The following is a 26,308-nucleotide window of genomic DNA, read 5'->3' on the forward strand; positions in this document are numbered from 1 at the left end:
TGGTGCTGCAATGCAAGCACCAAGCTGGGCACACAAGGTGAGATAATATCAAACCTCTAACACTCATTTTTGGGCAACGAGCAACATTGTGAGGCCAAGCACCAACATCTTTTAATGAGAGAAATCCTAAACCTTCCCTGCAAACCTGTATGGAAGGCTGAGGAAAGCAGGAGTGGTTAATTCCCAGTGCTGGGACACAGAAGAAGCTCCTGCAGAGGGTTCTGCTTGGAGTGCCCACGTGCACACCTCACCTCCACGTGAGGACGCGTGTCCTGCTGCGTGTCCTGCTGCAGGGTGTTTGCAGAGCAGGCAGTGCCCTGCGGCTCCAGCTGGGCCCCTCACCTTCAGGGCTGGAGAACAACACAACTCAAAATGTGGCTTTGCTTTTTGCTTGGTGGCAGTGAGCCATGGTTACGTACTTCCTATTTTGCTCTTCTTCTACCCAAGACAAAACCATTTGCCTGGAGTTCGGGCCCCAAACACGCTCCTCACTGAGCTAAAACCAGCCAGAACTGCGCAAACACAAGGAAGTAATCCCAAAGAGAGCTCGCACTGCACAGAACCACTTCGAGTCCCTGAAGGAATCACCATCGAACGGAGCTGACGAGGGTCGCCCCGCTTTGTCCTGTGCCCCAGGGTCAGCGCGATGCCGGCAGGGACGTGGGCAGGGGCTGCTCCAGGAGGAGGAGGAGGCGGCTCAGCCCATCGCACCCGGCCGCGGTCCCCAGGCGGCTCCTGCCGCTGCCGCAGCACCGATCCCGCAGCCTTTGCTGCCACCTGGCGTAGAACCCGGCCCTGGCACATTCCGCCTCGGATTACCCCAAAATCTGTCCTGACCCCATCAATTAGAGACAAATGCTGGGAGATCCGTCCAGATCCCTGCGGACCCGTTATGGACCCGTTATGGCGCTCACCCGGCGCTGGAGGAAGGACACAGAGTGCCCCCACGAGCACACGGTGTCTCCTGGATGGGCACACAAGGTGACACCACCATCCAAAGGGACACCACCATCCCCGGCCACGGCACAGGGACAGCCACGACCACCCCAGCACTAAGCCAGGACAGGCCTCACGTAGCCATGTCCTCACCCTGTGCACCCAGAGGACACATCCAGGAGCACCGAGCATCCCTCTGCAACCCCGGCACCAACACCAGGATGCTCACGGCACTGCTAGAAAAATCACCATTTATTATCATTTAAAATAGTTCACAGCCTGGAGCCGGGCAGCCAGCTCTTCCCCAGGGCTCAGGGATTTGGCCCCAACAGCACTTTTAGTTCCCAAAAAACAGGAAAAATACAACAGAGAAATCGCACAGGTGTCCCTTGTCTCCCCAGCACACCCGACTGTGAGCTGAAGGGAAGGGTTCAACAAATGGCTCCGCACGGTGACAAAGGCTGATACACGTACGGACACATGGCCATGGCTGCTCTCAGCCAGGCCTGTTGGGACATCTTAACGAGGCAAGCAGGGCTAATGAAGCCTTGGTCCAGCACCATTCCCAGGCACGGTCCCCAGCAAGGACGCCCGTTGTGGAGGACCCTAAAGTGCTTTGTGTGCCCCTTTGCTCCGGGATGGAGGGGCTCAGGGGAGCATGGCACCCCCCATCCCTGCGGCGTCTGGGTGGAGGAGGGGGTCAGAGAGACAAAGAGAGCGGTGCAGCTGCACCTGCCCCAGCTTCACACAGGGCAGAAGCGGCCCATCCACGTGTCACAGGGCCCACAGTGAGCCTCGGGTCATCTCAACCCTCATCTGGAGTACAAACCAGCATCGTTTTAGCAGCAAGTCTTAAAGGGAGGCTTGTGTTCCCCCAAGACACCATCCCCCAGTGTGCCAGGGAGGAAAGGGGTTGGCGGGGAGTTGGCAGCCGTGGCCATGAGCCAGCAGGTGGCCCTGTGGGGAGCAGGAGTCTGGTCCCATGTTATGGCCAAGGGGATGCCAGGCCACGTGCAAGTCACAGGGTTCAGCTGGAAGATGGCTCCAGCCCCTCTGGCTCTGTACACAAAGTGCTACTGCCTGGTCCTCATCCTGTGCTGGAGTGACGGTCACCTGTGGAAGAGTGGAGTGAGCAGCTGGGGAAAGCTGCTCTGACTCAGAATATCCCCAGGCTCACACTGCCCACATGGTCCCTCACCTCCTGTGCCCGCGGGAGAGGTAGTCCCGGTTGAGGGAGCAGAGCTGCTGCTCCAAGCGGAAGATGCGGAACGCCAGGTAGGAGGAGGACACGACCAGCAGGCAGATCCTGGGTGGGAGGAACAGTTACAATGCTCACACGCACCCCACATCCCCATCCCACCTCCCCCCACGCACTTACAGCACGATGAAGATCTTGAGGAGCTGGTAGTCGGAGGGTCTCAGCTCCGCCACGCAGCCCTGCTCGGCCTCCAGCTCCTCCTCTGTGTTTATTGCACTTTCTGCAAGGTGAGAGGAGTCAGCATGGGCAGTTTCTGCCCAGTGAGCCCAGCTCCTCCTGCCTGGCATCTCCATCTCACGCCCAGCATCCCCTCCTCTTCTAGCCCAGCACGCCCAGCTCCTCCTTCCCAGCATCCCCACACCAGCACAGCCCTCACCTGAGGCCAGGGGCTCCTCAGAGGTGAAGCTCTCCTTGGCACTGAGGCTGCTGACAGAGGTCCGGTGGATGCACTGGTAGTCAGCATCGGGCAGGGACAGGGACAGCGAGGCAGGGGACACCTTCCTCCACTTGCCCTCAGGAACAATCACCTCCTGTGGAGATCCCTGAATGAGCGATGCCACCAAACACCCCCAGGCAACCCCTGAGCCGCAAAGAAGCGCTCTCCTTGCATGTGTTTTAGCAGGAGAGTCACACAGAGCTCACACGGCGTATCCTGTGGGTCACTGCCCCACGTCAGCACACAGGGGTCCAACGCTGACAGCCCAGACCCCCTAACCCTACAACAGGGGTTGTCTCTAAGGTCCCTTCCAACCCGCACGAGACTATGATACTATGAACAGGGCAGCCCCACAGTGGCTCAGTGATACTTTGAGCACCCCCAGAGCCACAAACCAGGACCAGCACCAGCTGCAGCAGCTCCTTGAACATCAGCCACAACAGAACAAGGGGGCCTTTGTCCCATTCTTTTGGCTGATCCAGTCGCAACGCCCAGCGTATTATCAGTGATGGCAACTGCAAACTGCATCAGATCAGGAGGCTGCAGTGGGAGCAGAGAGGCGCAGAAGCTGTGTGTCCATCAGCGAGCCCCAGGGAGCACCCAGCAGTGCCACATTGGCTGCACACCTCCCACATTTTGGCCTTTGCTTTTAAAGCATTGAGAAAGAGCCCTCAGCATACAGCGCACCCTGACCCTTACCAGGGACACGGCATCGGGCTCCTCCGTCAGCTCCTTCAGGCTCAGGCTCTTCTTACTCGAAACCTGGAGGGAGAAGAAGACAGGGTTAGACCACCTTCCCTCACTCCAACGGGAGTTACAGAATTACATTCTGAGGTTTTCAACCAGAGTGCTGTTATGCAAAGGAGGTGCTTTAATGCTCACAGCCTGGCATAGGGTGCTCAGAGAGGCAGAGCTGCCCCATTCCTGCAGACACTCAGGTCATGCCAAGGGGACCCCTGAGCACCTGATGGAGCAATGGGTTGTCCTTGTTCATTGCACTGGCAGATTTAAGGGTTCCTTCCGACTCAAACAATTCTGTGCTCTGACAGAGATGCTTTCCATTTCCCCAAAAACCCTACAGAACATAGAGATGAACCGTGGAGAAGGAAAACAGGAATACTGGAGCAGGTGGCAGTGGCTCCAGCACCGCTTTCCATGTGCTTCAAAGGCAGAAGGATTGCTCCTGGCACCTCTCCACTCCAGCCAAAGGAGCCATGGTTTCCTCTCCATATCAGGCTTTTTAATTCACATTTTTTACTTTGTGGCATTTTTCCCCCCGTGTGGATAAGGAGATCTGGGGAAAAGTAAGCAGCACACAGTGGTGGAACAGGAATAGCCACCAGATTATAAGTACTGCCTCTCCACACCCTGTGAGGGCGAGCACAGGAACTCCGAGGGCTCTGCCTCACTCATCTGTGACCCAGAACAGGTCACAGGGACAGGACACTGTGTGACACCCCAGGGACAGGTCACGTCCTGCTGGAACGCTGAGGGCAGGACTGGCCCTGTGATGTTCAATGGTGTGCCCAAAGCAAGAAATAAAGCAGTGGGATGCTGGGATGGAAAACAGCAGAGTGGGATGGGAGCCACGCGCAGCGTTACCTGCAGGTGTGTGCAGACCCTCCGCAGCACGTCATATACACTGTCACGGGAGATCAGCGACACGAAGATGTACTGCAAGAGAAAGGGGGCAATGGGAGGGGCTTCCCTCAGCCCTGAGCTCAATCCCTCCTACAGACCAGAAAACAGACTGATGTGCCCAGGAGTTCTGAAGCGCCAGTTCCCCATCTGCAGGGCAGGCAGAGACATCTTGCCCTCAAATCTGCCTCATTGTGAGCCACGTCCCCCTGCCCTCCCTGCACCACCTCCCTGCTCAGCTCTCCAGCTCTATTTCTGCAGCCAGCTCAAGCTTGGGGCAGACTTTTTCAGGGCCAGTTTTGCTCCCCATGGCTCTGACTGGCACCCGGACTGACCAGAGGGATCCCAGAAACAGCAGCTCACGTCAGCTCAGCAGTGCAGAAGGGCTGCAAAGCAGCAGCTGGGCTGAGCAGCCCTGAGCCCATGCGGTGCCACGGTGCCACCACGGAGCGCTGCCAGGAGTGGGCGCAGGGCACCCAGCAGGGCTATGTCAGCACATTTCAGCAGGCAACAAGCAGCGCATGTTAAGAGCTCAGCCACAGCTCACACTCAGCCAATTAACTGTTCTGTGTCAGCCTAATTGTGGCCCAAACCCTCTTCCCTCCTCAGCTGTAAGAAGTTTAAAGGTTTATCGGAGCCTGGCAGGGATTGGCTGAGCTCAGCTGAGTTTCGCTCAGTGTTTGCTTCGGACAGAAACAAAGTGAAATACAGAAACAAAAGCAGAACTCCGTGTTTGCCCTGGACAGCCGCCAGCATAGAGCTGAGCTCGGTTCCTCAGCAGCCCAGCAGGACGGAAAGCCCCAACACCGCAGTACCTTCCTGCTGGCAGTGGTGGTGATGGCCAACCCGTTGGGCAGCAGCCGCGCCGTCTTGTGCTTCTTGATGAGCTGCACGGACACCACCGGGATCACAACCTGCAGGCAAAGCACACGGGGAGCACGATCACTTTGGGAAGGCGGGGACACGGTGAGTTACGTGGGGAGCTGGCGCTTCCCAGAGACTGCTTTGTTTTCATTAAAGGTCATGGCAACCCCCCAGCGTTAATCTCAGCTTGGAGTCGGTTTCTGCCTGACCAAAACAGCGAGGACGCGGGGAAACCACCGTCCAACACAAACACAGCGCGTCCCAAAAGATCACTGCGAGAGCTCCTGCAAACAGGGCCGCAGTTAAAAGCAGGCAGGATGCAATCTGCAGAGCTGCAACGCGCTCAGCGCGGCGAGCGACGCACTGTGCCTCTGCAGATAGATTTGTTTCAAGCTGCCGACATAAATAATGTAGTTCTGCAGCCCAGCTTGAAAGGAAGTCGCTTCCCTCAAAGATCCCTGTCAGCCACAACATCAGTGAGGAACATCAGCGTAAATCAGGCAGAAATGCCAAAAGAGATTCACAGCCCCTCCAGAATCCTCTAGAACCTTTCAGCTCTTCACACCAGGCTCTGTCTGGGGGGATTCTGCACCAACGCAGTACTTGGCTCTCCCAGGCAGAGCCTGCAGGTCACCAGAGAAAGAGGCACAGCCAAACTCAGTGCAAAGCACTGAAGGGAACATCAGTGGCTCATGGGGAGGGGAGAGGTGAAGTTCTTTGGGATGGGGCAGTGGACACGGGGGGAGGGCTGCACTGGGCACCACGTTACCTTAATGTCCTTCCCAAAGAGGTTGGCGTAGAAGCAGAGCCAGTTGGGGGATATGTAAAGACGCCCCTGGATGAGGATGTCCCTCTGCAGCGCGCAGGAGCAGACTGTAGAGCAGAGCGGTGTCAGAGCACGGCAGCCCCACAGCTCCTGCCCCACACCGCGCTGCGCCGCCCACCTTTCAGCACGCTCTCCTCCGTCGGGATGTCCTTGAACAGCTTGTGGTACTGGGAGTTGTACTTGCTGGCAGTCTGCAACAGAGGAAAGCAAAACAGTGAGGAGGAGGAGGAGATAGGAGCACTGGGGAGAGGACACCAGACCCAGCTCTACACGGCTCAGGACAGTCCCACAGACATTCCCTGCAATAGCTACAAGCTGCCTAAAGAGCTGCCAAAGGAAGGAGGGAGGCTCGCTCTCCATGATGCTGCTGATGGATGTTCCTCCCTTCTGCCCCACAGAGCAGTGCCACACTTGCTTTGTGCCTGTCGCGCCGTGCCATGGCAGTCTGTGTTGCGGTCCCTCCTCGCTGCACAGGAGCAGTGGGCAGCCTGGCAGCAGTGCACACCTCCAGGTGCTCCAATAACACTCAGTTTCAGCTCAAAGTGTGGCAGAAGCTCAGTGACTTGCACTAAATCCACTCAGGCTGCGCAGGCGGGTTTTTGCCCCCTGCCCCTCCGCCAGCGCTCGTGGCACAGTTGCAATCCAGGCAAAGACCCGAGGGAGACAGCGGGCAGGGAGAAACGCAGCACAGCCCTGCACCAAGGTCACCCCTGCACCACGCACCTTGCCACTGGATCAGTGCAGCTCTAAGAGGATCAGGATCAGCATCACCTGGGGGCGGCCCAGACCTCCCCCTCCCCTGTCACCCCGGTGCTCTGGGGGCACCGAGCTGCCCTCAGCCCCAACACAACAGGAGAATTGCCCGGCTCCCTGGCAGCCTGCCTGGCACTCAGCCCTCCCAGATGCCTCTGAATAATCGGCCAAATATTTGGCTAAATATATCTGCTCCGGGACAAGGAGCTGCTCCCTGCCAAGACAAAGTGGGGCAGCCCTGAGAACCCGCTGCCCCACAGCTGCAGGCACACAGTGCACCTGGATGCTGCCTCCTGCTGCGCCCAAGTGCTGTCCTCGCTGCAGGAGCAGGACACGCTCCAGATGCCCACCCGCTCAGCGTGGCTTTGGATTACGGGGCTGATCTCCTGCGTCACGACACCAGCTGGAGGGTTTCGGCGGCGCTGTGCTGCGCACCCGCGCTCTGAGCACACACAGCCGGGCTGCTCCGGGTCCTGGGCAGCCCTGAGCCCCGGGGCGCTGCTGTGCGGGGACACGCTGTGCCAGCCGGGTGCTCCCCGCATCATTCTCAAAGCACCAAACCCAACGGGGGGAGCCGTCCTCGGCTTCTTTTCATTCCCCGATCGCTTTGGGCTGGAGATGAGGAGAAAAGCTCCAAAAAGCTCCAAAAAGCTCTAAAAAGCTCTAAAAAGCTCCAAAAAGCTCCAAAAAGCTCTAAAAAGCTCTACCTCGGGCACAGCGCAAAGAACCACACGGGCTCCACGGGGAGCGGCAGGATGCGCTCACAACCAACACTTCGTTCTGTTTCCAGCCCCCGCGGCCAGCACGGAGCCCATCACAGAGCCCAAAGCAGAGCCCATCACGGAGCCCAGCACGGAGCCCAGCACGGAGCCCAGCACGGAGTCCCGCCGTCCCGGACTCACCGCTTCCCTGTGGCACTTCTTTCCGTCCTCGTCCTTCAGGGCCTCGATGCTGCGGGCAGATCAATGCTGGGCTCAGCGCGGTGTCTGTCCGCGCCGTGCCGTGCCGTGCCGATGCAGCCGGCTCTCACCTGCCGTCCGTGTGCTCCGCGCTGCGCTCCCTGTGCGCCGCCTGCAGCCGGTCTCGGCCCGACATGGGCCGGGGGCTCCTGTGGGGCGCGTCCCGCTCGTGCATCGGCGCTGCGGGGCGGCCCGTGAGCCCCGACCCGACGGGACGGAGCCGCTGGGCCGGGGCGCCCCGCTCGGCGCCGCCTGGACGCGGGGATCCGCTGCGGGCCGCAGGGAGCGGCGCCGTGACGTTCCTTGCCCGGCCCTTGTCCCGGTGCCGCGTCCCGGTACGTGCCGGGGGCCGCTCTCCCTCCCGTCCCCTCCCCCCCCCCGTCCCGCTGCTCCGCGGGTCCCGAACCCGTGTCGCTCCCGCCGCCCCTACCTGCCCGGCGCCGTCATGCCTCGCGGCGCCACGCCGCCCGCTCATTGGCCGCCCGCCGCCATGCCCCGCCCCCACCCCGCGTTCCTATTGGTGCTGCTGAGCTCGGTCCCTTCAGAGCAGCGCACCGCCCTCCGCTCCGATTGGTGGAGGCCCGGCCGTAGCCCCGCCCCCTTCCAGTCGCCCCGCCCCTTAAAGTGCCCGCGTCCTCTTTCCGCCCGCAGTCCCGCCCCATCGCGACACAACACGCACCAAGCGCCGTGCGGGGTGCTCAGCTCTTTATTGACGTGCACAGTGGCGCTCCACAACCCGATACACCCATCGGAGCCAAAAGGGGCCCAGACAGAAGGAACAGAGGAAAGGTGACAACGGACAGACACCACTAAGGGCAGGGGCTGATGGAGATGAGCCGTGCCCCCATTGCCCCGCACACAGAACAACGAGCAGCACCTGCTGGAGCCGGGAGCAGCTTTGGAGTGTGACCCAGAACCCCTCGCACAGGGGCACCAGCCGGGGGAGCCGCGTGTGCAGCAGCAGAACCGTTACCACGAGCACCAGCTCCTGCCCATAGACGGGTAAGGAGCAGCACAGCCACACCCTGAGGGCAGCGCTAAGCTAAGGGGAGCTCGGACATGGCTTAACTACAGGGAGAGGTCTGGGAACAACTACACACTTCAAGTATTCTGAGTGATTTAAGGTCTCTTCCCCCGCTGCTGCACTCGGTGGTGTTGAGCAACCTACATCCACGCTAAGGACAAGGAGGATATCACAAGCGACTGCTGGCCTAATGCATGGGGAAGGAGCGTGGGGGTGAAGAGGTGGCGGTGCCGGCAGCTCATGGCACGGGCACCACCCGCATGGTGTTGGTGTAGCCGGAGCCAGGGCGCCAGCCCGTCAGCACGATCACCAGGTCCCCAGACTTGAAGAATCCACGGGCTTTGCCTGGGGAAAGAGAAGGAAAAAGCATCAGCATCTGGGTCTGCTCACACCCCCCTTCTCTTCCTTATTGAAGCAAACCTGGTTTCCTGCTGGCAGCTATTTCAAGGCTGCTGTGACGAAACCAGCGTCCCATTTCCCCATTAGATGCAGTGCACTTACGCAACCGCGCTCCCCACATCCCAACGGCCGCACTAACGCTGTGCTGCACGTCCTGCTGCAGCCCCCAGAGCAGGGCAGGACCACGGCACTCACCAACATTCATGCCCAGGTTCACACGCAGATCCACATCCTCTGCCCAGGCATCGTGTGCCGGCTCCTTGCACAGCACAGGGAAGATGCCGCGGTACAGGTGTGCCTGGCGCGCTGTTCGGTCATTGCGGGTCACAGCGATGATGGGAGCCCGCGGGCGGTACCGGGACACCAGGTGTGCAGACCTGTAAGGAGGGCAGCAGACACAGGGTGAGACACGGCACTGCAGCACAGGCACAAGCAGAGGGGCGGCCCTGCCTGCAGCACAAGGCTCTGCCACTTCTCAGTGTGCCAGGCTGGGACCAGAGGATGCTGGCACAACACTTTGCAAGAGCCAAGTTCTACCAGCAGAGCTCAGCACTCAATCCCTCCATTTAGCAACGGGGCTGAGCAACACCAGAAAGCAACAGATCCTACCCAGCCTTGTGGGGGGAGACTGTCACACCCCCACATTTCAGGAGTGCCATCTGCATGCTTTGGCCCCAGACACAAGCAGCTACTTGTCTCTGTTGCTATGTGAAGGTGGCTGGCTGCCATTTATTCTGTCCTCTGCAAACTCTCCCTGGCATCTCAACTGGAACCCTGCAAGTTTCCGCTGTTCTTGTCAACCCCCACTTCAAGGCTGTGGCAGCAGCACTGTGAGGAAGATGCTTCCAGAGGACAGAATCCTGGTCAGGGAAAGGCAGTCACCCCCAAAAATGGGTCTGACCACAGCCCACCAATGGGTTTAAGTTCCAGAGCAGCAGCCAACGTTTAAAACCACGTGCTCATCCCCAGATGCGCTGCTGGAAGCAGCATTGAAGCATCTTCACCTGGTCTGAGTGCAGGGAGCACTGGGCTGCTCTGAAGGAGGCTGCTACCCACACACAGTGACCAAAGACTCCACACAGCAGGCAGCACACACTGGGTGGCAAACACAGCCTCCCCTCCCTTGGGCTCTGCTTGTAGAAGCCAACAAAATTAAAGCTGCCCGGCCATGCCATTTACAGCTCCATCCTTCTGACACACATGCCAACAGCCTCACTAGCTTTTGCAAACCTTGTTTTCCGCAGCCAAGCTCAGCAAGAACTCGGTTCAAAAGCCCCCAGTTCACACATGCCAGCTCTCAGACAATCCTCCCCACACAGCAGCTCTAACAGACACAGGTACTCCAAGGCTGTAACAGAATCCACAGCTAAAAATATTCAAATACCAGAGTTCAAATCTTTCCAAAAAGGTCAAGTGTAAGACTGGAACCTTTCACAAAGAAACTTTAGAAGGGTATCCACAACTCACTGCTCATACAGTTGTTTCTCATCTCTGCACAAAATGGCTGCTTCCAATCATTCTAAGCTGTAAGTTCAGGTTAAGGGTTCACTGGAGGGTTCTTGAGGCAGGCCGTGCCCAGCATGCACACGGTCACGTTTCCGCTGCAGCACTAATTCTGCTCCATGTAAGATACTCAGCTTCTCTTCCAGAAAGTAGTTTGAGACTTATGGTCCAACACGCTCTGAGCGTGGCTCCTCTAGATGGAAAAGCTCACAGCCAGGCTGTATAGCCCTGTGCTTCGCTCCCACTCAACAGGCAGAGCGGTGTATCAGCATGGCTGGTCAGAAATCCTTCCCTACAGAGCTTCAGTCTGCATCACTGCCTCACCTGGACACGGTGCTGAGCTCACCTGGCTGCACAGGAAGCTGGCTGCCTGCTTCTTCACAACTACTCACAGGAAGGCTTTGGGAAGCTTGTGACAACTTGCAACGCATCCAGTCCTCCTGCCTGACAATTCTGGTTTAGCATCCTCTCTTCACCCCTCTTGTGCTTAGGGGAGCTGGCTTGGTGCCCAAAAGGCTCAGCAGGGTAGCAGCCAAACTACAGCTCCTTCAAGAGGACAAAGCCTTGATTGAAAGGGAAAGATCCTGCATCTGCTGAACTTCTACCTCTACTGCTAACTTGAGGACTTCTTGCTAAGAAGCTGGAAGCTGCAGCACTTTACTTTTCCCCTCCACTCCTGGCAGAGGTGCTGTGCAGAACAGGAAGAGGCAGGGCCTGGTGCCGACGCCACGCTGGCAGGCTTGGAAACCCAGTGCTGCATATGTGCAGATGTTTGAAATCTCTGCCACCTCTCAAGGAATCGCTGCTGCCAAAACCTGGGCTCCGCTGCTCCAGCTTTATTTCAAGGCACAGTGTGCAGGTCTCCTTCCCCCAACTTGGTCACGGAGCCGGCATGACCCGAGGGAGCCTGTGACCTCCTACCTTCCAGACTTGGTGAGGACAATAATGGCCCCGCTGCAGCACTTGAAGGACGCTTCCACAGCGCCAACAGCAGCGGCCTCGGTGGGATCGCAGTTCAGGGAGGTCAGGCGACGCAGCTCCTCAAACAGCTGCCTGTGAAAGATGGCGGCCTCTGCCTCACGGGCAATCTAAAAGAGCAACGTGCATTCGGGAAGACAACACTCACGTCAGTCACTCAGCACAGGGTAGGGCGAAGTGCTGTCACAGAGGTGACACACAGCTGCTGCCAGCTTCTGGCTTTCAGAAGAGTTGCCAAAGAGCCAAAATTGGCTTCAGCACCACCTTAACCAACAAGCAATTTGATCCTCCAAGTTTTTCTCCCCACTTGGTGGCACCTCACCCTGCTGAGCCCACACTCCATTGCCATGCATGCCCAACTGCCAGGCACTCTTGCTCTGCTCCTACCTACCTGGGACCCTGCCCTGTGGGTACAGGAGCTGCATGCTGCTTGCTGAATGCCTGCAATGTTAAGCGTGGTCTCATTCACGCAGTGACTGACACACAGCACGTATCTAACCTGCATGCTGGGAACGAGCATCAGTTACCTTACGCAGCCTAAGCTTCTCCCCTCTCTGAGCCCTACCTGCCGGACTCTGTCATAACTATCAGAGCTGCTGCTACGCATTTAAAGGAGGCCTCCACCGCGCCTGCTGCCATGGCATCAGCGGGCTCCCTTTGGTGTACATTGTGGCGTAAGATCTCTTCAAACAGCTGACGATGGAACATTGCGGCCTCAGCCTCACGAGCAATCTGCAGGCCCGAGGAAGAAGGGCAGAGAAGAAATGAGTAAAGAAAAAAGGAAAAGGTAGACCAGAGCAACATGAGATCACATTAATTTCCTTAATTGCACAGTAATGCATGCAAGAGGATATTAAAGGTCAGGCTGTGAAACACTCTTTGGCTCTCAGGTGCAGTACTGCATGTCACAGCTGCTTTGGCTGCCCCACACCATCCAGCTGGCAGGTGTTTTAATGGCAGCACTTTTGCTGTATTTTGGACTCTTCTCAGAGCAACCAAACGCAGTTTGCTTTTCAGGGATTACAACTGAAGCCCTCAAACTACACTTTAGTGTGGTTGCTCATTTCACTTCTTGGTAGATCTTCCCTGGAAAGAGAAGATGCGTTCCCTTCCTGGCTTCACCCAGTTCAACTAAGAGCCAAAGAAGTTTCACCTCCAAGTGCTGTACCAACTTCTCTTTCAGTAAGAAGGGAACAAACAGAAGCAAGCCTTCCTTACAGGGCTGCCTCACCATGTAAAGCGAGGAATTTACGCCAGGCTCAGACAGGCCAGAGGTGCACAATTAAAGGACTTCTGGTCACAGCCTTAGCGTGTACAACAAGCTCCGTGATTTATTCATCCCAGTACCATGAGAATCACATTAAGATACAATTCCCATCTCAGAAAGCTGCACTTGTCCTTGACAACCCGATAAAGAAGGCTTGCAGAGACTAGACAAGCATGCAAAGGTTGATCTTCTGAAGGACATTTCATCCCCTTTCTCACAAATCTGAACAGCTGCCACACAGTGCACAACAAGCTGATGATAAAGCAAAGATTGTAGTGCCACTGTCATGGAAGCTTTCCACTTGGATCCCTTTTCCAATAAAAACTTTGCTACTCTGGTGCTAATGGATTATTTTTCATGATGCAGGAATTATCCCTCTTCCACAGATACCAGTTTAAGCTAAAGCAGTTAAGTGTCTTATGTCTAAATATAAGAGGACACGTGACAGACAGGAACACAAGCTGCCAGTCCTAAAGCATCGGTTTTGCTTTTGCTGGCTCACACTGTCAGGTCAAATGGAATACGGAGTACATATCTCTACCTGAAAACGCTGCAGGCACTGGCAGGCAGGCAACACACCTTCAACTTCCAGGCCAAAGGAAGGTAGCTTTGCGCATTACATGCAGAGTGAATCTGAGTTTAGTGGGAAGGCTACTTCCCCACTGCCAAGAGTCAGCGTGTGTGTGCCCAAGTGCCTGCTCTGACGATGGCTTCAGAAGGGCACAGCAATGCCTCACTGCACATCACAGCTGGCTTTACTTGCATGGAAATAGTTAGTGTTTGCATTTGGCATGCAGGTAGAGACTGCAGGGTGGGAGAGGAAAGGGACTGGAAGAGCCATGCACAGCACTGTCCTGTTAGACAGGAGGGCCACGTCAGCATTTGACAACTGCATATCATCAGCTGCAAGTGGAAGGAAGCCCACTGCAATAAGTAGGAAACAGCCTGCACAACACTTGGAAACTCACTGCCAAACTGCAAGCACTATTTTTGCTGCAGGGATGCCAGTCAGGAAACAGAAAGCTCATTGCTGCAAAGCTCACTGGAAAGTGATTGCTTTGTGAAAGCCCACAGCAACCCAGCAAAAGTCTAGGAGAGGGGAGTTAAAGTATTTCAGTGGTGCAAAGGGTGCATGCCCTGCTCATTCTCGGTGCTGCTGATGACCTTGCTGCCTGTGAGTATATTTAACAAGGTAAATCTAGATTTGCTCCACTGCAAAGTAGGTAAAAACTTTTCATCTCTGGGGGCCTGGCAGAAGGAGCACCATTATCCCCAGCCCTGCAGGAAGACCCTGCACACACAGGGAGGTACAGAGCCACAGACTCAGACAGGTTGTGCCATATCTAATTAAGCTTTCAGGCCAGAATTGCAGCATTCAAGGCAGTAAGTTCCCAAATCGTGGTAGGCAGATTTAGGCCTCAATGTAGGGCTGAAAGACTAAGGATCAACTTTTTTGAGTCCTCAGTTAGAACTCAGCTTTTAAGCCAGCAGTCACTACCCAGTAGTTAAGTCATGTTTTATTTCCTATGTGAGAAAACACCACTCCATACTGACCAGATAAAAGATATTAGAAAATCCACTGCAAGCAGAAACTCTAGCTAAGTGCTTTTGTCTGTATCACCTGAACTGCAGGTAAAATTATCATGATTCACAACCCTCACAAGTGGGGAAAACCAGTACCTTCAAGATGCCTGGCATCAGGATTTTTGGTGAACTGAAACACAAGCTGGGTTAACTTAAGCAGAGCAGAACTTTCTGGCAGTTCAGGCATGTAAAAACATGGGGCTGTCAGCATTTGTGCAACAAACATTGCCACCACCAAATGCATCAGCTGCTGGATGCAACACCTCAAGCCTTCTTCCCACCCTGTACCAATACTCCCCCCCCTCCTCCCCCAACCCAGAGGAGTCAGCTAACACTTTGTTATCTAGACAAACACTGCTTAACAAGCAGCTTCCTGACCTTGGGCAAGTTTAAGGCATTAAAAACACTAAAAGGCACAAGGCATTCAAAGATATCCATACCAAGGTAACAGCCAATAAGCCATTATCTTGGCCTTAAATCAAAATGAATGTGGTTCAATTGAAGTTTTAGATCTGAGCACTGTAAAAGCAGCTCTCAGCTCCACCTGACAGTAGCATGCAACATTCAATGCAAGGTTCCAGGCCCTCAGGGCCACTTTAGGTAAAGCAAATCCCATGGTGGAAACATGAACCAAGGAACTGCTGCTTTATGCCACTAGGTGCTGCCACCTGCACCGGGCATTTACATCTTTAGGTATGGGCTCAGATGGGAGGCAGAGCACTGCCACCTGCATCAGGATGGATACTCACAGCATGCTGCATGCGCACAGCCTCCAGCGGGTAGTCTCCCTTGGCGGTCTCCCCAGACAGCATGATGCAGTCCGCTCCATCCAGCACTGCATTGGCAACGTCACTGCCCTCAGCACGGGTTGGGCGAGGCTTCTTGATCATGCTTTCCAACATCTGCAGGTAAACAAGTCCAAAAGAGTCAGAATATAGCAGAAAGAAGGGGCTGTTTTTTTCAGTAAGGCACCTCCATACACATGTAAAGTACAAGATATAATCTGACTTTCAGCAGTAGGGAGAGACTCACTGGTGCCAAGGGAGATACATTCTTCCATAGTTACAGAACCAAGAGGGGCCTGCTCCCTAACAAGCTCTGAATTAAAACAAAAAAGACAACACAATTTCTTCCCACTCTACACTTACTCCTTTTCTGAAGGGATTTAACTACACCACGGATACTGTATTCTCACTTTTCAATTCAACTTCTCAGCACCAGGGCTCAGTCCAAGGAACCCAACTCATTTATTGCAGCGTATGCGTCTGTCCCTTTCTGAGGTTGCTACTAACACGATGTTCTGGTTGGGAATACGTGGCTGGTACATCCAGAATCTCACCTAATGATTGCCTAGAACCAGTCTGCACAACCCTCCCAGAAGCACACACCTCCACAGCCTGTGCCCAGAGCAAGCTCTGCTAGAAAGTCAGCCCTGCCAGTGCCTAAGGAATGCCTGCTTGTGATCTGTACTAAAGCTGCAGAGTATCATCTTCCTCCTACACTTGCAGCCCCCACAGTAAGATCATATTGTTTTTTTCAGTTCCTTCTAAAGCTGCAGCATGAGTGCAACTTTCAAAAGACCTGGGACACAGCGCCTCAGCAGTCCTTCTGTAAGACACAGATGTGCTGCCCTATGATGCAAAGTGCAAGTTTTTTTCCCCCAAAATTTGTTTGGTCACAGCTCAAAAGGCTCATGTGGTACAAGGTTTTAAGGGGGTAGAGCCTTCAGCAGCCAAACCTTAATGGAAAAGATCCGAAATCCCTGATTTGCCTGAAGATGAGTTGTTCAGCTACTGCAACACCTCTTGTCTTTTGCTTCCCACCCGCTAGCAAATGCCATCAAGGACCTGCCCCCAGAATCTCCACAGCACAGCTGCTTACACTCCCACCCAGCAGTTATACAAGCTATCTTTGTGTTCTACACACCTGAGTGGCACAAATGATGGGTTTGCCAGCTCTGTTGCAGCGCCCAATCATCATCTTCTGTGCAAGGAAGACTTTTTCAGCAGGGATCTCAATACCCAGGTCACCACGGGCCACCATAATGCCATCACTGGCCTCCATGATCTCATCAAACCTGACAAGAGGAGAGATTTGTTATCCCCTTTGTTATGAGGGTGGCCCTTTGCTCTGTCCCCATCCTTTTCTGAAAGGAAGCATCACTGTAGAGCCTGATTCACAGATATCCTATCAGCACACTGACCTTCCAGGTGCTATTTTGGTACTCTGTAATACCCAAAGAGGAGGAAAGAAAACAAGGTCATGCCATAGGACAGTTTCCTAAGCTACATATAAACAGATTAAGAGGAACAAGAGTTCATTTCAGACTGAGACATTCCAGTCTAATGGTCTGTCACAGATTTGGTGACTCCATGCACTAGCTCACCAGTTCACATCCAGAGCACTGACATCTGAACTCACACATACTACAAGTGATGTAGATTTCTGAGGAGATGCAGTGTGAAAGGGCTGCATCCTTCTGCTGCTACAGAGTGAAGGACTCACAGTGACACTCATGCAAAGCTCACCTGCGCACACCCTCATGATTCTCAATCTTGCTGATAATCTTGATGTGCTTTCCCTTTTCCCCTAGCACCTCCCTGACAGCATGGACATCAGCAGCTTTGCGGATGAAGGAAGCGAACACCATGTCCACGTTCTGCTCCACACCAAATTTCAGGTCCTGAATGTCCTTCTCTGAGACTGCAGGCAGGTCAACTGCAGCACCAGGAAGGTTCACTCCCTTCTTACTGCCAAGCATGCCGCCATTCTCAATCTCAGTCATAAGGAAGTCCTTTCCTGAAACAGACGCATTCCCACAGTAAGAGCATAGCAGCGCACGCTCCCCACCACCAGTTCCCACACCCCATCCTGTCAAAGCTGCCCAAGAACAACAGTGATTACAGCAATCACAACACTGCTCTCCTTGGACTCCCAACACACATGAGTTGAAACATACCCATGGCAGCACGGCATAAACCCACTGTGCTGCTTTTGGGAAAGATGTCTCTTTTTCCCCCCCATGCAGAGAACACTGGGGCTGCCTCCCTCAGAGAACTAGCAGGCTGTGTTTCTGCACATGGGCATCCCATAATATCCAAGCACCTCACCTGCACACTCTGGGGTTACAGGAGATACCTCCAGGATTGGGCAGATTTTTGAATCCCCATGAAGGAAACAGTGGGGAAATAAACTTTCCCTTGAACAACCAGTAAAGCTGGTTCAGTTTCTAACCACAAAACATACAAGTTTCATGTTGTAAAATTTGCTCAACTCTCAGTAGGAAGTATGAATTAACACAGTTCAATAGGCATAAGCACACCCCCCAGATATTCATCTGTAAGAGTGGGTTTTGGATGACTAGTGAACACCAGCTCAATTACCCCAAGCTGAGAAACTTCTTTTTAAGTTTAACAACTCATAGTAGTACTGACTTAGATCTCAGTGCTCATTCCTTCAATGCAGAACTTAAAGAACCATTCTGGAGGGGAGAACATCACACATTCTAAGGGAAAAGCAAACAGGCAGAGCTAGCAAATCCTATGTGAGCTGCTACACACCTTTCTCCTTAACCAGCAGGGAAATGAGACCATCATCCACAAAGATTTTGCTGCCCACGTCTACAACTTTGATGATGTTCTTGTAGTCCACCCACAGCACGTTCTCATCGCAGTTCTCCATGAAAGCATTGTCCAGGGTCACTTTGAGAGATGCGCCCTTCTTCAGCTCCACCTCTGCTGTGCCACTCTGCGTGTCAAAACAAATATTTCAGAAAAAAACATGGGGGAAAAAAGCCAACCCAAGCACACAGCTGCCAGCCCAGCTTGCAGCACTTTGTGCAGGCTCTTTAGTACAAATGCCAAACACTGCACACAATTATTTTGTTCTTGTAAGATAATCCTTGTCTAGAAAAAGCAGGCCATGGGAACAATGGTATCTAGTATGAGGCACTGGAAAAGGTGGGGGTAAATAAAAGAGTAACTTACTCCCTTGATGAGTCCAGTTCGGATTTCAGGTCCCTTGGTGTCCAGTGCAATAGCCACAGGTCTGTAGGTGATGGGGTCAGAGGCAAAGCTCTCTGTAGCCTCTCGCACATTCTTAATTGTGCCCTCATGATACTGGAAAGGAAAAGAAAGGGAAACTTTCGCTGACTTCTACTCCAATGCTCATGCTACATAACCCAAATACTACTCAAAGCATGATATAACATTCGCTGGAGGACTGACACACCAAGAAAACATCACAGCTAAGTGACAGTTGTACGTAGCTGCTGTCCTCTTCCCCTCAGAGTGTGAAAGTGAAGGTGCCCCACTGCCTTTTGACCCCCACTATCAGTCCCACAGACACAACTGAACCAAGGACTCTGCTGTCTGGCATATGGGTGGACACTCACAACTCTGGCTGAAATCTCCGCTGCAACAAGGGATTAACTCAGAGGATATTAACCCTTTATATATTTGCATCTTATTTTGAGAGCTAAAGCAACCACAGCCAGGAGTTCAAAGCTCTGTCACTGAACACCACGCTCCAAAACCCTTCCACGTGCACAAGAGCATTTTGTTAGTACTGCCAATGTCAGAACAGTTTCACAGGGAAATTCCCATCCCAATCATCTCAAACAAGCTTCAGACGATCATCAAGTCAGGTTGCTATCTAGTTTAAACAACACTAGAGATAAGCCTGACAGAGTTATGCAATACTTGGCAGACTCCGGAAGATAAGAAATGCCCTTTCCCCTCCCCATGGCATGGGCTGACAGCATGCAGCCTGAATCACCTGGCTGCCCTCACATCACCTGCCTTGGGATCAGGAAGATGCAGCTGCAGCAAGCTGTGCTCAGGTTGGTGTGCACACCCTCAGCCACAAACACACTGCAGTTAACTCTTAAGAGCACAAAAAATTAAGTTTGCTATTAAAAGCACAAGTGGAGTCTGAGGAGGAACCTGGTCCTTCCACACACCACAGCTGTGACTGAGAGGAAACATGTCTGAGCAGAGTCTGGGGCTTGTCTGCTCTCAGTCACCTGGGACATTTTATTACTTGATACAGATCAATGACCAGCTCCTAGGGACTCTGACTTCCTTGAGAATTACACTCAACAGGAATGCTGACAAGGGCTGAAGTAAAAGCAGACTTCCTCCATGAGAGAGCTTCAAGGTCTAGCATCTGGTTAGTTGCTAACTCAAGCCCTGCTAGGTGTTTTAGAATAAACACTGGAACTGAAACGTGCACAGCACGTGAAAACCTCAGGCAACTGTAGTGGACAACAGAGTGCTTGAGGATCCAGAAAAGAACTCAGATTTGCCTGGTTAGAGCTGACAGATAAACTGGGCAGGAGATTGCAGCAAGACCAACCACTGTCACCTAACCTCCATCTAAACCAAACATGCAATTGGGCTGCACTTCTCCCCAGGCTAAGCCACATACCCTGTTCCTTCACCTCAGCTAACAAGCACACCAACCACAGCACTGTGCTATGACAGCTAAGAAGGCTCAGGCTTGACCACCAACTCCTTGCTGAGCCTCCCGACTGGTAGCAGCACATGACCTGAGGGGTGAAGTCAGCCCATACAGCCCTTTACATTGAATTTTGGTTAGCTACAGCGTGCACACTGCTGCTACTACAGGCTAATACAGCTATGGTCCAACGGCTGCGCACAGCTAAACACCAGACCTTTTGGTTTCTGCAGTGCCCTGTGGCCTTTAAAGGCCGTGAGGGCGAGAGGTCAAGCTGTTACACACCTCAGGGCTCACAGTTCACTAATTAAAGCCACAGACAACTGTCATTTGGTTACAGTTTGACATTTTAAAGGCTGGAGGGCAGCCAGCATAAGAACTCTTCTCAATGCTGAGGGTGGCATTCTGGGCAACCCGGAACAGGATCATCTGCTCCTGTAGCGTTGCTGAGGATTTCATCTATTTATATCAAAAAGGGCTCGTCCACCAGAAGCAGTGTTGATTTCTTCTGACCTTACTCTTAGAAGTTTATTGCCCCTCATAAGCGAGGAACTGCTTTCCTCATGACTACCAGGAACATAACCTGAGCAGCTGGCTAGCCAGGCAAATCCAGAAGCTCAATTCTTTCAAATGCACACACTAATTACTACAAATATCTTTTGAGACAAGGTTATTCACTGACTGTTTCTAAAACCTCCAGCAGTGAAGCAGGGTGACAACTGATAGTTGTGTACTGCTGCAGAGGTGCACAAGTAACTCAGAAGCAGCAGCCTTGTAAAGCAAATGTGAGTTCACTTCCCCATGAGGGTGGGGAAGAAGTGAAGGAACTCGCACATCAGCTATCTGGCTCCCAGGTAGAGGTAGGTGCACAGAAGGGTGTGGAAACAACTGCTTCCAGAAAGCACTGAAATGTTATCAGCACTCTTGGTATTTACAGCTGGCACACTTCCCACAAGCATAAAGTTTTGTCTTCCTACACTACCACAGCTGCTCTGGAGTAAGCTGGATTTCCCTTGGTCTCCTCTTGCAGGAAGGAAGGAAGGGATCAGCAGTCACAAGTTCAGGGCAGTGTCAGCCCCATCCCCACCCTTACCTCGTGGGTGCCATGCGAGAAGTTGAGGCGGGCAACGTTCATTCCAGATTTAATCATTTCCTTCAGCTTATCCACAGAGCGGGAGGCTGGGCCTGAAAGGAGGAAACAGTTTGAATATTAACTTAATAATATGATAATGAGACAACCCACAAACATCAGGCTGTTTCACGTGGAGGCATAAGTGAAGCACAGTGGATACAGACTGCTCAACATGAAAGCAGCTCCTTTGTCTTAACTTGACTCTAGGAGCTCGTTTGAACCCAACCAGTTCAGACATCACTGAATTTAATCCAAGCAATAAAACTGGGCAGGCAGGCATGGGAAAGTCAAGTCTCAACAGACAGGCACAGCCCTCGCAACGGATAAAGGCTGAAGCCATCCCACATTCCCACAACGAGTTTCACCAACACAAGCAAACACAGCTTGAGCTTACAATGTGGGATCTGGGAGCCACGTACCGATGGTGCAGATGATGCCGGTGTTTCTGGCAATGGTTGGCTCGGAGTCGATGTCCAGGCGGCACATGTGCTCCAGAAAGGTGTCTGCCATGGCAGCGTGCAGCTGCTGGGTCTGGATGAAAGCGGTCCCTGCATCGTGGTGCTTTGACATGGTTACTGATGTTCGGTGTCTGCGAGAGAAGAAAATGGTGCCGGGTTTAAGGGTCGCCCCTGCTCGTTCACCATGCAGAGACACCAACACACCCACGTGATGAATATGGAGGTAACAAGAAAGCTGCTACTGGGTCAGACTATCGTTATGTTCCTACTTGAGAGTCTTAGGTACAGGCAAGACACACTTCTATTTAAATGTCATTCCCCATGGATGCCACCCAAAGCTCACCTGCCTTCTATGCAGAAGTTCCCTTCATAGCTTCTCTTCATTGCCAGTCTTCCCCTGCAGCTACACAACGCAACAAAATTCAAGCGCTTCAGTGCACAGGCAGCGTGCTGCCCGCTCCCTGCCCGCTCTCAGCCCATCTCTGCCAGCAGCCCAGGGATCAAGGCAGCTGGTGTGACTGCAGTTGTGCTGCACACGGGGACACACCTCAGCACACCAAGTGCACCTAGGCTTAACCCAGCCTTTAAGCCCGCACAGATAATCAGACTTGAGTTGATTGAACACAACACCGGGGCAGACGATGCAAATAAGACAAAAGAATCCTTGAATGTCCTCCTCCAAATAAACAGCAGCAGTCTCCCACAGCCCCTGCATCTGTACGAAGCCTCCACAGGGCATAAGACTGGATGTTTCTGGGAGTAAGAAATCCCATGTTTGCCTCCATGAGACAAAAGCATCCCCAGAACAGCGGGGAAGGTCCCAACCCCATGAGAAAGCTGAAGTGAAACACTGATGTGTGCTGCAATGGGAGCACACCCGGCTGGGAATTCTGTCCTCAATCAGCAACGCAACTAAAACCTGCCTGTCCTCTCCTGCATTTACAGCCAGGTGAGACAGGACTTTGTGCCTGTGCAAGGCTCAGCTTTTCGCATGCTGCTGCCACCAGCTTCAGTGCATTGCTCCCCAAGGTGTGGGGGGCTGCTCACCCTCGGCACACTGCGCCATGCAGGGACACACTCCCATCTGGCACATGAACAAAGCTCACCATTTTTTTCCCCACGCTGCACCTCCATCTGCACAGGGCATTAATAAACCAGCAGCTCCTCTAAAGCTGAGCAGAAGGGAGCAGTGTGAGCACGGAGGTCCCTGAGCAGCCGCTCCCCCCTCCTACGTGCAGATCCTCTCGCAGGCAGCCCTGACTCACCATCACCTCATCGACGCATGAAATGGAGCGCAAAGATGGGCCAGCAGAAACCATAATTTGTCCTGGCAGGCGGCCTTTACCTCAGCCCTGCCAGAAGCTGCTGATTCACTTCAGTCAGTACAAGAAAGCCTGCCCACATAAAAGCCTCAACAAAGGCGTTTTATTACAGGGATGCCCGCTGCTCAGACCTGAACACTGTGTTTCAGCCTTCTAACATCTGCTGGTGCATCCTGGAGCACCTGCTGGACAGGACAAAGGGCCTCTGCCAGGAAACTGCCTCTGCAAACAGCAGCAGAAAGAGCCTGTGTGACTGCGGGGAATAGTGGCTGTAGGGAATAGGGCTGGGGAGAACAGAGCACTGAGTGCAGCTCATACAGGAGCACAGCCGCCCTGCTTTGGAGGCGGCTTCCTCCTTGTGGAAACTCCCCACCCACTGAAGTCATTTGTAAGTGTGATTTTCAAGCCCCGAAGGCTTTGCAATAGTCTAAGAAGGGAGGAGAGTTAAATTGCTTGGAGTCAGAATCCCCTGAGATTTTGCAGCCACGCAGTGACCTTGTATGGGGAGGACAGAAGAAACACGGCACCAGAATAAAAACCCAGCCACCATCTGCAGGGCTGCAGGGAGCCCCACGTTCCTCTGCTTCCTCCTGCATTCCAATTGCAAGGATGGATGCTCCAAGGGGCTGTTTTATAACCCCAAGAGGAACGTCTGGCATTTCCCACTTTTTGTCTTTTAAGAAACACCTGCAGGCACAGTGAGCTGAGCTGGGAAGGGGGTGGGGAGTAATACCTCGCAAAGCCTGATTCCCTGCACAAAGCAGCTTTCCTTTCTCGGGGCGTAACTCTTAAATCCCTCCAGGTATCACCCCATTCCAGGCAGGGCACGCTCAAAATGGCCGATGCCTCCCCGGCCGCTGAACATTCCAGAAGGGCCGGACCGTTGGAGGGCAGCGGGCCGAGCAGCGGGGTGACTCAGTGACTTACGGAACGTCCGGCTGCGGCATCCCAGCCGTGCCCGGGGCACGACGGAGGCTCAGCCCCACCGCCATCCCCACCCCACGGCCACGCAGCCGGGCTCCCAGCACGCCGCCAACACGGCGGGCCCCCCGGCAGGGAGGGGGGGATGACTCGTACTGCGGGAGGTTTCGCCGCATCCTTATGCAACTGCAAGATGGCCTCCAAGGCAGCCCTCGTGGGGACGGCCGGGACGGGACGCCGAGCCACAAGGCGGAGGATGAGCTTTGGGCATCGCGCTGCTGTGCTGCGGCTGCCCTTCCTAGAGGACAAGGGCACGGGGCAGGCTCAAGCGAAGCCTGTTTAATCAGAAGGGAAGAAGCGCGGGCGACGAACTTATGGCGTGGAGCTTATGCCCCTTATGCCCCGCGCAGCTCACACCCCCCAGTGCCGCCCATGCCGTACGTGCCGACCCGCACCGCGCGGCGCCGCCCCCTCCCCCCGCACACGGCAGCACGTGGTGGCGGCGCTCGGCCGAGCCCGTTCGTTCCTCCGCCTCCCGCAACCGTCCGACGGCGGCTCGGGAGCGGGCCGAGCGCTCACGGCGGCGGTTTCGGGCCGGCGTCGGAGGGCGGTTCCCCAGTTCTAACACCCCCCCGCCATCCCCTCCCGTTCCAGTGCCGTCCCTGGGGCAGGACGATGCCCGAACCCGGCCCCGCGCTCCCACCCGCTCCCCGAGCAGCGCTGCGCCTTAACGGAGCGGCACCGAGCGGGCTCCGCACGCCGCCCCCCGCCAACGAAAGCGCCGTAGCCCCATTCACGGCCCCCGAGCGCCTCAAAGGCCGCAGCGGGGCGGAGGGAGCGGGCAGGCGGCTACAGGGGGACGGATGGGAGCACGGGGCTGGGAGAGCGGGGAGCCTCGGCAAGAGCCGAGCGGGGACACGGCACGTGGCCGCGGCACCGACGGCTGAGTCAGGGCGGGCGGGCGGAGCGCTGGGGGCACACACGCACCTACATACACACACACCTACACACACGCACCTACATACACACACACCTACACACACACACACCTACACACACACACACCTACACACACACACATCCATCCATCCATCCATCCCTCCGCCGCCGCTACCCCAGCCGCGTGGAGCCGCCCTTCCCCTCAGCGCCCCCTCGGCGTCTCATCGCCCTGCCCTGAGCTTAACACTCCCGCTTGAACGCCGGGTCCGGCGACGATGACGGCGGCCTCGGCTACCCGCCCTCCTTCAACGCCCTCCCTGTGGGAGCCGGAGGCCGCCGTTACCTCCTGGTGCTGCCGCGGCTGTGCCCGGACGCGTCCTCTACGAGCCCCTCCGCCGCTCTGCACGCCGCCCCGCCGCAAAGCCAAGGTGATCCCGGCCGAAGCACCGCCCCGCGGATCCCTCCGCCCACTGCGCAACGGGGCGAACGGCCGGGACTCCTTTTTTCGGCGGACGCGCAAGCTGCGGAGGAAGCGCTTTAACTCTCACGCACCGCGCAGCCAATCAGAGGGCGGCAAGCGCAGCCGGAGAGCACGCGGGGGAAGAGTGGCTGCGGCCTTAAAGGGACCGCGCTGCTCTTAAAGGGGCCGCGCTGCTCTTAAAGGGGCCGCGCTGCTCTTAATGGCTCCGCTCCCCTCGGCTCTCCCACCCGAGCCCCTTGCCCACGGTACCTGCAGGGATGCCGGACCGCCGAGGGACGCCGTGAAGTGGCTCCTGCTGGCCTCTGAGCCACCCCGCGATGTCCCCCATGTGTCAATGGGGTTTTCCCCGAATCTAGGGGACAAAACAGGTGTCCCAGTGAGAAAAGGTCATTGCACCCATGTGGCTTCGTCACACATAGCCCCCCAACGCGGTGACACCCACAGAAGATGGGGTGCAGGGGGAAACGTGCCATCCCCCTGCTGCCAGCTCTGAGGTCTGGGGACAGAAATAGACACTTGGGGACAAAAATAGGTATCTCGAGTTACAGAGCTGGCCTGGGCACCCGAACTTGTCAGCAGCCATCGAGTTGGTGTCCCCATGGTTCTGATTGGTGTGGGGTGTCCCCAGGTCATCCCAAAAAAGGGAGAGAAAGGCAGGGACATGAGAACACTGTGCTGGATCTATGGGTACATGGTGCCAGCAATGGGGGGACCCTGTGCTGGGACCATAGGGACACTGCTGGGACCATGGAGGACCCTACCTGGATGTTCTGCATTGGGATCATCAGGACATTGTGCAGGGGACAGTGTGCCAGCACCACAAGTAGGGGCTCTGTTCTGAGGTCCTCTTGGGGTCCTTGTGACAGTAATGTAGCACCCAAAGTGGGCACCCAGTGCCACAGCCATGGGGACACTGTGCTGGTGACACTAAGTGGAGACCATGGGGACCAAGTGTGGGGCCAGAGAGAGTGGGGGCAACCATGAAGAAACAGGGGAACCTGTAGGAACCCAGTGTGAGGCCAGGGGAACTGTGGGCACCCAGCATGAGGCCATGAGCACCAAGGGGGACCATGGAAACTGTGCTAAGGACATTTGGGGACACTAAGCAGAGACCATGGGGCATCCAGTGTGAGGCCAAGGGGACTCAACATGGGGCCATAGGGACCGTGAGGG

At 54.9% G+C, this 26,308-nt stretch overlaps 2 protein-coding genes across 6 annotated transcripts; both read right to left on the reverse strand.

The window, feature by feature from the left end:
* Nucleotides 1-1,170: 1,170 nt before the first annotated feature.
* Nucleotides 1,171-8,050, reverse strand: GRAMD2A (GRAM domain containing 2A). Of its 2 annotated transcripts, XM_015872528.2 has the most exons (11): nucleotides 7,742-8,048; nucleotides 7,614-7,662; nucleotides 6,077-6,149; nucleotides 5,902-6,005; nucleotides 5,084-5,182; nucleotides 4,233-4,304; nucleotides 3,330-3,392; nucleotides 2,571-2,724; nucleotides 2,315-2,414; nucleotides 2,135-2,242; nucleotides 1,171-2,049 (listed from the first exon to the last, which is right to left on the reverse strand). In XM_015872528.2, the coding sequence occupies exons 1-11, from the start codon at nucleotides 7,843-7,845 to the stop codon at nucleotides 2,046-2,048; spliced, it is 930 nt and encodes a 309-aa protein (XP_015728014.1). In that variant the 5' UTR covers nucleotides 7,846-8,048; the 3' UTR covers nucleotides 1,171-2,045. The 2 variants fall into 2 exon arrangements, with proteins under 2 accessions (XP_015728014.1, XP_032302844.1); XM_032446953.1 differs by lacking the exon at nucleotides 1,171-2,049 and having other exon boundaries at nucleotides 2,131-2,242; nucleotides 7,742-8,050.
* Nucleotides 8,051-8,358: 308 nt separating this feature from the next.
* PKM (pyruvate kinase M1/2) lies at nucleotides 8,359-25,455 on the reverse strand. 4 transcript variants are annotated; one of them, XM_015872372.2, is made up of 12 exons: nucleotides 24,998-25,083; nucleotides 21,816-21,875; nucleotides 21,434-21,603; nucleotides 20,976-21,067; nucleotides 18,412-18,543; nucleotides 17,986-18,172; nucleotides 16,954-17,224; nucleotides 16,352-16,502; nucleotides 15,175-15,327; nucleotides 12,140-12,306; nucleotides 9,289-9,470; nucleotides 8,722-9,039 (listed from the first exon to the last, which is right to left on the reverse strand). In XM_015872372.2, exons 2-12 carry the CDS (start codon nucleotides 21,854-21,856, stop codon nucleotides 8,933-8,935), a joined length of 1,653 nt encoding a protein of 550 aa, XP_015727858.1. In that variant the 5' UTR covers nucleotides 21,857-21,875; nucleotides 24,998-25,083; the 3' UTR covers nucleotides 8,722-8,932. The 4 variants fall into 4 exon arrangements, with proteins under 4 accessions (XP_015727856.1, XP_015727855.1, XP_015727858.1 ...); XM_015872370.2 differs by lacking the exons at nucleotides 12,140-12,306; nucleotides 21,816-21,875; nucleotides 24,998-25,083 and adding exons at nucleotides 11,518-11,684; nucleotides 25,385-25,455 and having other exon boundaries at nucleotides 8,359-9,039; XM_015872369.2 differs by lacking the exons at nucleotides 21,816-21,875; nucleotides 24,998-25,083 and adding an exon at nucleotides 25,385-25,454 and having other exon boundaries at nucleotides 8,359-9,039.
* Between the last annotated feature and the right edge of the window lie 853 nt (nucleotides 25,456-26,308).

The sequence above is a fragment of the Coturnix japonica genome, chromosome 10, assembly GCF_001577835.2.
Source record: "Coturnix japonica isolate 7356 chromosome 10, Coturnix japonica 2.1, whole genome shotgun sequence".
In the NCBI taxonomy this organism is placed as follows: Eukaryota; Metazoa; Chordata; class Aves; order Galliformes; family Phasianidae; genus Coturnix; species Coturnix japonica.